General features: G+C 42.4%; 1 protein-coding gene across 1 annotated transcript in view; it reads left to right on the top strand.

Annotated features, from left to right (window-relative positions):
• Nucleotides 1–13277, top strand: part of CBL (Cbl proto-oncogene) — an 84829-nt gene that overhangs the window by 61494 nt on the left and 10058 nt on the right. Inside the window, exons 11-15 of the mRNA XM_037505438.2 lie at nucleotides 73–450; nucleotides 1795–1889; nucleotides 11276–11401; nucleotides 12049–12149; nucleotides 12849–13031. Of these exons, the coding sequence (XP_037361335.1) occupies nucleotides 73–450; nucleotides 1795–1889; nucleotides 11276–11401; nucleotides 12049–12149; nucleotides 12849–13031 (883 nt within the window). The remainder of the gene's footprint in view (nucleotides 1–72; nucleotides 451–1794; nucleotides 1890–11275; nucleotides 11402–12048; nucleotides 12150–12848; nucleotides 13032–13277) is intronic.

A 13277-nucleotide genomic window follows, 5' to 3' on the forward strand; every position in this document is an offset into this window, starting at 1 on the left:
TTTCTAGCTTTTTTAATTCTTTGTTGTGGATTAGTAAATTTTGATTGATTTGCTTCCATCATGCTTCCGCAGGCTGCTTCTGGCTCCCTTCATAAGGACAAACCTTTACCAATACCTCCCACACTTCGAGATCTTCCACCACCACCCCCTCCAGACCGGCCATATTCTGGTGGAGCAGAAACCCGGCCTCAGAGACGCCCCTTGCCCTGCACACCAGGAGACTGTCCATCTAGAGACAAACTGCCCCCTGTCCCCTCTAGCCGCCTTGGGGAATCATGGCTCCCTCGGCCAATCCCCAAAGTACCAGTAATTGTTCCAAACCCTAGTGACCCTTGGACAGGAAGAGAATTAACCAACCGGCATTCACTTCCATTTTCACTGTCCTCACAAATTGAACCCAGAACAGATGTGTCTAGGCTCGGAAGCACATTCAGTCTGGATACCTCCATGGTGAGTTCTGATTTTGAAATTATTTAACCTGTTAACAATTGTTTGTGGATGGCATTTAATTTAATGGTTGAAAATTTTGTAATAGGTTTGCTACAGGATCCAAAAATAATATAACATAATCACTGACCTGTTAATAGAACAGGTCATAAGACATGTTTGTCTTACAATAAAGTGTGTGTGTGTCTGTGTGTGTGTGTTGTTGTAGTAGTATAAATGACATGATTAGTATGAATTAAAGAGCTTAACATATAGAGAAAGAAGAGATTAGTTACACATATAGCAATCATGAGGACTTTATGGAAAGAGTGGCATCTGAACTTGAAGTACTCTTTCCAAACTGGATATAGTTTTAAGATAAATTAGAGCTATAGTGAAAGAAATGGTTAAGGTGGATCGTGGAATAAGCAGTTTAATTTGAGTGGAGCAGAAATTTTGTGTATCAGAGAAGAAAAAGGGATAATTTGAAAGGAACATGGGAACATTAGTACTAGCTTAAAGGCCCTTGAATACCCCCTCCCAAATAATTGATTTGGTAGGAAATGAAGAGCATTTGAAGTTTTTTAATTAGTGAAGCAACATGACCAAAATGATGGTTTAAAGAAATGAATCTAGTAGTAGTATGCAGAATGGATTAGAGAGAGAATAAAGACAGGTTGGTTTTCTTTTCATATGCATGAGATAAGAGGTCTAGAACTAGGGTTGAAGAAGGTATATTTGTTCTTTTGTTGGTTCAATTTTCTGCATGCAACAAAAATACCTTGCCCTCAAAAAATTTACATTGTAGTGGAGAAAAGATGAAAAATAAGGTAAGTTAATAAAGCATATAAGATGTTGGGTACTGAAAAGTGCAGGAAAAGTCGTGGAGGGAGAGCTGGAGTTGGGATTTGGAGGGATGGGGTACATACAGATCTAAGCAAAAGATCTGGGGTACATGTCTGAGCAAAAGACCTGAAGTAATGGGAAGCATGAGTAATACTGATTTCTGTGGGAAAACCATTTCAGGGCGAAGAGGAAAGCAAGTGAGTTTGGGGTTTTAATATAGAAAGCAAGTGAGCAATGGGGTTTTAATATAGCTGGTGTTAAGTAGGGAAAGGGGAGGGAGAATCATTGGCTATGAGCAGAGGGACCAGCCAGGTTAGATACAACCTTAGGAGAGCATGAAACAAAGCCTGAAAGAAGTGCCTGAAAGCCACTGTGTTTTGTCAGCTATAGTAGCTCTTAAACATTGTATGGGATGTGGGAGTGAAGTCTCTGTCTATAGTATTGTTCTTCTTATTTTGAATAAGTTAAAATAAATGAGATAACTATGATAAGAGATATTTTTTCTAATACTTTTCTTTCCAGAATATGAATAACAGCCCATTAGTAGGTCCAGAGTGTGAGCACCCCAAAATCAAACCTTCTGCATCTGCCAATGCCATTTATTCTCTGGCTGCCAGGTAAATTTACTAAAGCTATATTTCATATAATAGAGTTGGTACTTTTAAACAGTTTACTTAAAGAAAATTTAAAAAACCCAGAGGAGTATAAACAAGAAAATAAAGGCAGATCTTGCCCCGAGACTATCCTATGCAGGCATCTCTTTCTTAATAACCCTGCCCCTTCCAAAGGGTAGCTTCTTGCCGTTTAAGAACTGTCATTTGTGCCTATGCAAATGTCCTATTTTTCCTTTTCTCTTTTTTTAATAAACCTGCTCTTTTATTTATTTTTTTTAAATTTTTTTTTATAGAGGCATGTTTTATTTATTTATTTGTTTGTTTGTTTGTTTTGTTTATACATGCACTGGGTACAGTCAGAAGCGCGGGAGGGTGAAGAGAATTCACCAGAGCCAGAGCGGGGAGCAGAGCAGGCAGAAGGACCGAAGTACACTGCTGAGGGGAGCAGCGGGCGGCAGGAGAGGTCTGCGCGCCATGTGGGACCCTCCTCCGGTGGCCGGGGAGCAGCCAGGGATCGAACTGGCGCCGCAGAGGCCGCGGGCAGCTTTGCAACCCAGTGCTCAACCGCTGCACCACCGGGGAGGCCCAAACCTGCTCTTTTAAAATGCAACACTGGCATCTCCTTATTCCCCTTTCCCTTGTTATTAATAAATTTGCTGTGTGCTGCTGAAAAAAAAAAAAAAAAAAAGAGGGCCTCCCCGGTGGCGCAGTGGTTGAGCGCTGGGTTGCGAAGCTGCCCGCGGCCTCTGTGGCGCTGGTTCGATCCCCGGCTGCTCCCCGGCCACCAGAGGAGGGTCCCACATGGCGCGCAGACCTCTCCTGCCGCCCGCTGCTCCCCTCAGCAGTGTACTTCGGTCCTTCTGCCTGCTCTGCTCCCCGCTCTGGCTCTGGTGAATTCTCTCACCCTCCCGCGCTTCTGACTGTACCCAGTGCTTGTATGTATGTATGTATGTATGTATGTATAAATCAATCAATCAATCAATAAATAAACCTTTAAAAAAAAAAAAAAGAAAAAGAAAAACTGATCTGTATTTGTACTTGTAGAAATTATCAAAATTTTATGTTTTGGATGATTTCTTTCCATTCCTTTTTCTGTGTGCATGTATAGATCAGTTTTATTAATCTTTTCAAAGAAGCAATTTGTTCTGTTGATTTTTTTTTTTTTTAATTTCTTAACTGTTGGGCCTCCCTGATGGTGCAAGGGATTAAGCACAGCACTGTGAAGCTATCCGCAGTCTCTGTGTTACAGGGCAACCCCGCTCTAAAACGGGTTTCCTGACTGTGGGTCCTCGCCCGCATGCTTAAAAGGGACTTACACTGCAGGCACACACAAAAGGTTAACCAAGGTTTATTGACAAGGACAGGGGAATGAGGAAATGTACAACTCAGGGAGAAAAGGGGGAGATAAATTCTTAAATGCATCCTACCTGTTCTGCCAACCTGGAATCCCAAGTGACCTGCCGAGACCAAAACTTCCTGGCCAAGAGCAGGAGCCAGGTGAGCCCCGACCCCACTAACATGGCTGGTTTTTATTTACAAACTGAGAAAATGGCTGCATAACTCCGCTCTTAGGTCCTTGCAGCTTCCCTTTAGGGATCCTGGGATTTGTAGTTCCCAGTGTCTTGATGGAGTAGGGGTGGCATCCACAAAGCCTGTATGGAATTTGCTCAGGACATCCTTTCCCCCTAACATCTGCAGCATGAGTTTGATCCCTGCCAGCCAGGGAGCTACCCACATGGCACAGCAGACATCTCCTGTCTCGCCTGCTGCTCCCCTCAGCAGTGTATTTTAGTCAGTCTGCCTGTTCTCCACACTCTGTCTCTGGTGAATCCTCTCACCCCCTACACCTCTGGCCTGTACCCCAGTTCTTGTATGCATAAATAATTTCTTTTTTTTTAAAGAAAAGAATTTACCAGAGAAGTCATCAGGACTTCTTTGTTGGGAAGTTTTTGAATATTGATTCACTTTCCCTACTAGTACAAATCTATTCATATTTTATTTTTCTTAGTGATATAGTCTTGGTGAATTTTGTATTTCTTTTTTTTTTTTTTAAGATTTATTTATTTATTTATAGGATACAGTCAGAACTGCGGGAGGGTGAGAAAAATTTACCAGAGCCAGAGCGGGGAGCAGGACAGGCAGAAGGACCGAAGTACACTGCTGAGGGGAGCAGCAGGCGGCAGGAGAGGTCTGTGCGCCATGTGGGACCCTCGCCCGGCAGCTGGGGTTCGAACTGGTGCTGCAGAGGCTGCAGGCCGCTATGCAACCCAGCGCTTAACCGCTGCGCCACCGGGGAGGCCCTGAATTTTGTATTTCTAGGAATTTATCCATTTGTCTCTAGGTTATCCTTTTTGGTGGGAGGGAAGGCATGCAGTTGTTCCAGTACTCTTAAAATCCCAAACTTTATTTGACTGAAAATATCTTTTATTTAACTTTAATTTTTTTAAAGGTATTTTCACTCAGTATAGTATTCTAAAGTAGAGTTATTTTGTTTCAGCACATAAAAAATATTACTGCCCTCTGGCTTCCATTGTTTCTATTGAGAAATTAACACAGGATTAGTGTTGCTCTTTTAAAAGTGATATTTCTTAGGCTCTTTGTCTTTGAAATCCAGCAGTTTTACTATAGTGTTCCTTTTCTTCATAGTTACAGATGTAAAACTAAAATATGTGGGCCTCCCCTGGTGGCGCAGTGGTTGAGTGCTGGGCTGCAAAGCTGCCCGCAGCCTCTGCAATGCCGGTTCGATCCCCGGCAACAGGCAAGGGTCCCACATGGCGCGACAAACCTCTCCTGCCGCACCTGCTGCTCCCCTCAGCAATGTATTTCATCACTCTGCCTGTTCTGTTCCCCGCTCTGGCTTTGGTGAATTCTTCACCCTCCCGTGCTTCTGACTGTATCCAGTGCTTGTATGAATAAATAAATAAATCTTTAAAAAGAAAACAACTAAAATATGTGTGTATAATTAAGGTTTTGTAGAGCTTATTGAATTCATAGTTTGATGTTCTAAATCAGTTTTAGGAATTTACCTGCTACTACTTGTTAGAAAATTTTGGCCACTAAAATAGACTCTCCTGTAAATCCTGTTACCTAAATGTTAGACCTTTCAGTATAGTTCTTTTGCTCATTTCTGTGTTTCTCTTTCCTTTTACTGTCTTTCCTTTTTTTTTCAAGTGCTCAAACCTTATTTCTTACAAAACACTATAGAAATACACCCAAACTAAACAGATAGGTATACGAACACATGTATAAAATTTCACTTGTGAAAAAGAATCTATTAAAAGTAAATGAATTTGGGCCTCCCTGGTGGCGCAGCGGTTGAGCGCTGGGTTGCGAAGCTGCCCGCAGCCTCTGCAGTGCCGGTTCAATCCCCGGCTGCTCCCCGGCCACTGGAGGAGAGGGTCCCACATGGCGCGCAGACCTCTCCTGCCGCCCGCTGCTCCCCTCAGCAGTGTACTTCGGTCCTTCTGCCTGTTCTGTTCCCCGCTCTGGCTCTGGTGAATTCTCTCGCCCTCCCATGCTTCTGACTGTGCCCAGTGCTTGTATAAATAAATAAATAAAATAAAATAAAAATAAATCTTTAAAAATAAATAAATAAATAAAAGTAAATGAATTTAAATTTTTTTTAAAGATTTAATTCTCTTTCTCTCTCTTTTTTTTTTAAAATGTAGATCTGGGGTGTAGGCCAGAGGTGCAAGGAGGATGAGTGGATTCACCAGAGACAGAGTGGGGAGCAGAAAAGGCAGATTTACTGAAATACACTGCTAAGAAGGGGAGCAGTGGGCAAGACAGGAGAGGTCTGCTGTGCTTTATGTGGGTTAGCTCCCTGGATGGGGATGGAAATTAGGCTGTAGGGGTGATAGCTCTAAGACTTAACCTATAGGCCACCAGGTAGGCCCTTTTAAAGATTTAAAATCAGGGCCTCCCCGGTGGCACAGCGGTTGAGCACTGGGTTGTGAAGCTGCCTGCAGCCTCTGCAGCGCCAGCTCGATCCCTGGCTGCTCCCCGGTCACCGGAGGAGGGTCCCACATGGTGCGCAGACTTCTCCTGCCGCCCACTGTTCCCCTTAGCAGTGTACTTCATCAGTCTGCATGTTCTGTTCCCCGCTCTGGCTCTGGTGAATTCTCTCACCCTCCATCGTTTCTGACTGTACCCAGTGCTTGTATTAAAAAAAAAAAAAAAAAAAAAAAAAAGATTTAGGGCCTCCCCGGTGGCGCAGCGGTTGAGTGCTGGGTTGCGAAGCTGCCCGCGGCCTCTGCGGCGCCAGTTCGATCCCCGGCTGCTCCACGGAGGAGGGTCCCACATGGCGCACAGACCTCTCCTGCCGCCCACTGCTCCCCTCAGCAGTGTACTTCGGTCCTTCTGCCTGCTCTGCTCCCCGCTCTGGCTCTGGTGAATTCTCTCACCCTCCCGTGCTTCTGACTGTACCCAGTGCATGTATAAACAAAACAAACAAACAAATAAAATAAATAAATAAAATATGCCTCTGTAAAAAAAAAAAAAAAAGATTTAAAATCAGTGCTATGAAACTGATGTTCTCAAATTAAAATCATAGTAATTTTAAATGGCTGATTGTTGTTGGTTTTCTAGACTAATTTACATGTTTTATTGGATGTGGTATTATAAAAAGATTTAATTTTTCCTGTCTGTACTGTCTGTATTAAGTTCTTTTCTTTTGCCATTTCTAATCTGCGCTAAACCCATCTATTGATTTTTCATTTTCAGATACTGTGTTTTTGGATTCTGGAATTTCCTTTTGAATTTAAGAATTTGTTGATTCTAGTTTTCTCATAAGATTGTCCATCTTTTTTTTTTTTTTAAAAAAGATTTATTTATTTATTTATTTATACAAGCACTGGGTACAGTCAGAAGTGCGGGAGGGTGAGAGAATTCACCAGAGCCAGAGCAGGGAGCAGAGCAGGCAGAAGGACCGAAGTACACTGCTGAGGGGAGCAGCGGGCGGCAGGAGAGGTCTGCGCGCCATGTGGGACCCTCCTCCGGTGGCCGGGGAGCAGCCGGGGATCGAACCGGCACTGCAGAGGCTGCGGGCAGCTTCACAACCCAACGCTCAACCGCTGTGCCACCGGGGAGGCCCTGTCCATCTTTTTTTAAAAATCAAAAATATGAATTGTAATTCGTTTAAAGCCTCATCTACTTCAACTTTGTCTCTCCATTTTGGCAAGACAACTAAAGTATTTGTGCAGCTCTTCACTGCTGCTTACTATATGGTTTCTCAGAATCCAGTCCCATGCTTACACAGGTAGAGATTAGCAGTAACTTCCGAGGAAAATTACAGGCAGAATTTCAAACCTACTTCTCTGCTGTTCCCTTCTCGAGGATTTTTGGCTCCACATATCCTGGCCTTCATAGTACCCTGAAATTCCAGTCCTTCTCTTCCCACCCTATTGATATCTTTAGAAAACTTCATCAAGCCCTTAATTAGAAACCCCTAATGGGATTTATTTCAGTGTATTCTCTCCAGAATCTTGGCCTCTAAATTCTTGACTGTTGCCAATGGTTCTCAAATGCCTTCTTTCCTTGGTATTTTATACTGTTTATGTAGCTGTTGTAAGCAGAGGCTTAGATAATACTTGGGCAAAGGCTGCAGAAATGTAAAATATGTATTTTAGATCAAGGTACAGTTTTATATTGCCCCTTTTTAAAACTTAAAATTATGTCTTGGACATTTGCTATCATTTAAAAAGTTCTTCAAAATCCTTACTTTTACAGTTACATAGTATATAACAGGGCTATAATACCAAATATTTAGCCATTACCCTATTGTTGGATATTTATTTAGTTTAAAGCTTTTACTATAATAAATTTGCTTTGGTTTTATAGTTTTGTTTTGTTTTTTATATTTATTTATCCATAGAAGAACCAGGATACAGGCCAGATTTGCGGGAGGGTGAGAGGATTCACCAGAGACAGAGTGGGGAACAGAACAGGCAGACTGATGAAATACACTGCTGAGGGGAGCAGCGGGTGAGACAGGAGAGGTCTGCCGCGCCGTGTGGGACCCTCGCTGGCCAGGATCGAACCAGCTCTGCAGAGACTGCAGACAGTTTCACAGTGCTGCGCTCAACCGCCTGTGCCACCAGGGGAGGCCCTGGTTTTATAGTTGTATTGTCAAAATGCTTTATGAGAAAGTAGTGCAATCTTACATATTAATACAACACAAGAAATTAGAATTGGAATTTTTTGATTGCACTTTTTTTTTTTTAATAGAGGCATGTTTTTATTTATTTGTTTGTTTTGTTTATACATGCACTGGGTACAGTCAGAAGCGCGGGAGGGTGAGAGAATTCACCAGAGCCAGAGCGGGGAGCAGAGCAGGCAGAAGGACCGAAGTACACTGCTGAGGGGAGCAGTGGGCGGCAGGAGAGGTCTGCGCGCCATGTGGGATCCTCCTCCGGTGGCCGGGGAGCAGCCGGGGATCGAACCGGAGCCGCAGAGGCCGCGGGCAGCTTCGCAACCCAGCGCTCAACCGCTGCGCCACCGGGGAGGCCCCTGATTGCACTTTTAATGATGTTTTTCTCTTTATGAAAATAATACTGTAGGCCCTCCCTCGTGGCCTAGGGGTTAAGTCTCAGCACTATCACCTCTGTGGCCTGAGTTTGATCCCCGGGCAGGGAGCTAACCCACATATGGCACAGCAGACCTTTCCTGTCTCGCCCACTGCCCCCCTCAGCAGTGTATTTCAGTGGATCCACCTGTTCTGCTCCCCACTCTTTCTCTGGTGAATCCTCGCACCCCCACACCTATGACCTATAGCCCAGTTCTTCTACATTAAAGAAAAGAAAATAATACTGCAACACTAAAGAAATAAAAGTTTCTATTCATAATCTTTATTGAGAATCAGTTAGCAATTTGATATATGTTTATTGGCATTTTTTTTAAAGATTTATTTTTATTTATACAAGAACTGGGGTACATTCAGAGGCATGGAGGGTGAGAGCATTCACTGGAGACAGAGTGGGGAGCAGAACAGGTAGACAGACAGAAGACACTGCTGAGGGGAGCAGCAGGTAAGGCAGGAGAGGTCTGCCGTGCCATGTGGGTATCTCCCTGGCCGGCCGGGAATCAAACCCGTGCTGCAGAGGCTGCAGCAGCTTCACAGCACTGCGCTCAACCTGCTGCACCACCGGGGGAGGCCCGTTTATTCGCATTCTTGCATGTATGAATCATGTACTGTTTATTGTTTTTCACTAGAAATATGTTAAATATCTTAGGATGTCATTATATATTCTACTACAATGATTTTCAGATGACTGCAAAAGAATATAACTGATTTAAGTGGAACCTCAGTTGGTAAAATAAGTAAGACCAGGCTTATTATGATAGAAGCAGAAATAGGCCTCCAAGATTCCTGCTTGGAATCTCTAGGGTAATGAGGGACACAGTTGACCTGAAGTACATTGCTGTATGTGTAATTCAGAATATATTTATTTAATGCAATATTATTTGACAGGTTGTTGCCTATTTTTTTACTACTCTATAGCTACATTGTGAGGTAAAATTCTTAGAAATAAAATTTCTAAGTCCAAAGGTGTACATGTTTATTTTAGTTAAATACTTCTGCTGAATTATACTCTAGAAACATGCAAATATTTTATTTCTCCAACTATGGAGGAAAGTACTCATTTAGCTACATCTTTACCATACTTGGTATTTTTTCTTAATCTTTTATGAGTTGTTTTCCCACTAATGTAAAGGTAAAAGAATTTTACAGTGAACATCCATATACTTACCACATGGTTTCTGTTATTAACACTTTATTATAGTTGTTTTATCACACATTTTCTCTATCCATCCATCCATCTTTCCCTTCTACCTCTGCATCCATCAGTCTGTGTTACATCTGATACATTTCAAAGCATACTGTAGATACCAGTACACTTTCATCTCAGAATTTCAGCATGCTATCTACAAATAAGAGTATTATGTATACATTAAGGAAAAAATCTCAGGGCCTCCCCGGTGGCGCAGCGGTTGAGCGCTGGGTTGCGAAGCTGCCCGCAGCCTCTGCAGCGCCGGTTCGATCCTCGGCTGCTCCCTGGCCACTGGAGGAGGGTCCCACATGGCGCACAGACCTCTTCTGCCGCCTGCTGCTCCCCTCAGCAGTGTACTTCAGTCTGCCTGCTCTGCTCCCCGCTCTGGCTCTGGTGAATTCTCTCACCCTCCCGCGCTTCTGACTGTACCCAGTGCTTGTATAAATAAATAAATAAATCTTAAAAAAAAAAAAAAAAGGAATCTGTTAAAAAAAAAAAGAAAAAAATCTCAGGTGAGGTTATAGGGTACTGTTACTCTGTGTTAGATTCCTGAAGCATTTGTGTTTTATGAAAAGCAGCAACTGAATTTATAATTAGGAAAAATTGAACATTAGAATATCCAAAAAAGTATAAGAAGGAGAAATACTTAGTAACTTACATTTCCAGAAGCAGATTTGTGTATATGTGTTTCCTTTTGTATAATTTTTGTTTGTTTGCATAGAAGAACTGAGGTATAGGCCAGAGGTGTGGGGGTGGGAGTGGGAGGATTCACCAGAGACAGAGCAGGGAGTAGAACAGGCAGATTTACTGAAATACACTGCTGAGGGGAGCAGCGGGCGAGCCAGGAGAGGTCTGCTGTGCCACGTCGATTAGCTCCCTGGCTGATAATCAAACTCAGTTCGCAGCATGTTTTTTATATAATTGGGATTTTTGTTTGGATTTTTGGTTTTGTGGTGGTTGGGGTGTTTTTTTTGGTTTTTGGTTTTTATCTTTGTCTAGTTTCAAGGGGGTGAGGTGAGGTGGCAGAAGTTTTATTTCAAAATCTTCTCAGTGAGAGTTATGTGTGAGTGTAATGGCAAGCTTCCCGAAGCAGGAGTCAGAAGATCTGGGATGTAGTCCCAGATTAAATGCTAACTACTAAGATACTTTATCACTTTTTATTTATTATAAAACAAGGAGAAAAAGTATTTATACTATGAGATAGTTTATCAAAAAGCTTTTGACAATTTGTATATTCTTTGAAAACTACAGGTAGTTTTTAGAACAGGGATTTGGTATACATTCCTAGCATATTGTCAGAAAGACACCTGCTTTTTCTGGTTTTGTGCCTAGGAAAGAATAAACTGGCATACCAGCACTTAGACTGGGACAAATTGGTATTAGCCCTGTATACTAATAACAGTGTAATAATTTTCTCAGGTGGAAAGTGAAATTATAGGTTAGTGTGTTTTTAATATTTTACTTATCTTGACCAGGGGTAACAATGGTTCCCTTGGTGGCATATATTTTGCTCTCTCTTTTTCTAGTTGTGCTCTGTTTTGAAACCACATACTGGAGGGTTTTCCAGCTTGTTAATTGTTTCTATTTTCACTGTCTTTCATTTTATTACTCACCTTCCAGGCCCCTTCCTGTGCCAAAGCTGCCACCCGGGGAGCAGTGTGAAAGTGAGGAAGACACAGAGTATATGACTCCCTCCTCTAGGCCTGTAGGGCTTCAAAAACCTTTGGAGGCAAACCAGGGTTCACGGTAGGTTCACAACAACCCTATTTTGGAATTTAGTTAACAGCATTTGTACTTGGCTTACTGCCTGCATTTGGGATTATCCAGCCATAATTAGAGCAGATCTATCTATCTCTTAATGTTTAAGCCTCTTATAGCTGTAAGCAATTCCACATGTTTCCTCAGTATCACAGTACTCTCATAAATATACACATCTATTATTTGTTAAAGTCAGTCTTACAATATTTATTAATGATAATAGTAAAAAAAGAATGTGTTATGTTTTTTTTAAAGATTTATTTATTTTTGCATACAAGACTGGGTATAGGCCAGAGGTGCAGGGGTGGGGGGGTGAGAGTATTCACCAGAGACAGAGTGGGGAACAGAACAGGCAGATTGACTGAAATATACTGCTGAGGGGAGTAGCAGGCGAAAGTGGAGAGTCCTACTGTGCCATGTGGATCATCTCCCTGGCCAGGATCGAACTCATGCTGCTGTAGCTGCGGATTGCTTCATAGTGCTGATGCTTAAGCCCTTGCACCACCAGGGAGGCCCCAGAATGTGTTATCTTGATAGAACCAGGATCTGGAGTGATTGTGAATAGATGAATCTTATTAAGTTTGCAAATAATAGTTCTATTTCTGAAAATTATTGTTCCTTTCCTTCCGGTTCAGAGCGTGTGATTGTGACCAGCAGATTGATAGCTGTACATATGAAGCAATGTATAATATTCAGTCTCAGGCTGCCCCATCAGTCACAGAGAGTGGCACCTTTGGTAAGTAGAGATTCTACTTTAAAAATCAATGTTGTGCCCAAGGACTGAACCTTTATTATTAGTTTTATTTAAGTAGATGTCTTTTCTATTTCCCCCCAAAATATCTTTGATCCATTCGCAATAAAACCCTCTCCTCTTATTTACAGTCATTTATGGTCACAGAGCTAGTTCCTTTTGGGCTTTTTTATCCTCTAAGGCTTGGAGACATTTTTGTTATATGGCCTGAACCTGCAATACTGACAGCTCCTTTTTATTCCTGTTCCTTTTTAGCATTGATGAAATTCTTTTGTATGTGGGTGGTGAGTACCCAGTTCCCATGTTAACTAGCTTACCAAGGTGAAAGGTCAAGGAGGCAGCATGCACAGGGCCCTTTGGCTGACCGTCCAAGGTGAACTGCAGATAAAAATGTTGAATGAATGCTGTGAATTGACTCTTGAGTCTTTGGCACCCACGGCTATTAACCTTGGCCAGGGTAGTTTTTGACATGCTCAAAAAATAGAGCTTGCAGGATTGGTGCAGATCTTATTTTCTCTATTTCTTTTATCTGTGCCCACAGGGCCTCACATGGTATTTGGCCTGTAGTAGACATTCAGGAACTGGGTCTGTACATGCACGAGTGACCCAATGTCCTTATACTGAGATGTGTTAGAAGATGAAGTATTTTAGAAGAAGAAAATAACCGCACAAGTTTTTCTCTAGGTGAAGGGAATTTGCCTGCAACTCATGCCAACACTGGTCCTGAGGAATCAGAAAATGAGGACGATGGGTATGATGTCCCCAAGCCACCTGTGCCAGCAGTGCTGGCCCGCCGAACTCTCTCAGATATCTCTAATGCCAGCTCCTCCTTTGGCTGGTTGTCTCTGGATGGTGATTCCACAACAAGTGAGTCTCCAGGCTACCTTGGGTTTATAGTGAATTGCTATGTGGCTCCTAATTTATACTAAAATAGAGACGACTACATGGTAATGGTAAGTCAGTAAGTAGAAGTAGTAGAATAAAAATTATGTCTAAATGGGAAGAAACTGGTCTTAGTTCCCAAATTAGGAAGTTAAACATAGTCAGACTCTTCAGGATTTTGTCAGACTTAGAAATGAGATTGTTTCTTAAATCCTGTCTTCTCTTATGCTG

Source organism: Talpa occidentalis, unplaced genomic scaffold (assembly GCF_014898055.3).
Source record: "Talpa occidentalis isolate TD23 unplaced genomic scaffold, MPIMG_talOcc4v2.1 talOcc4.12, whole genome shotgun sequence".
In the NCBI taxonomy this organism is placed as follows: Eukaryota; Metazoa; Chordata; class Mammalia; order Eulipotyphla; family Talpidae; genus Talpa; species Talpa occidentalis.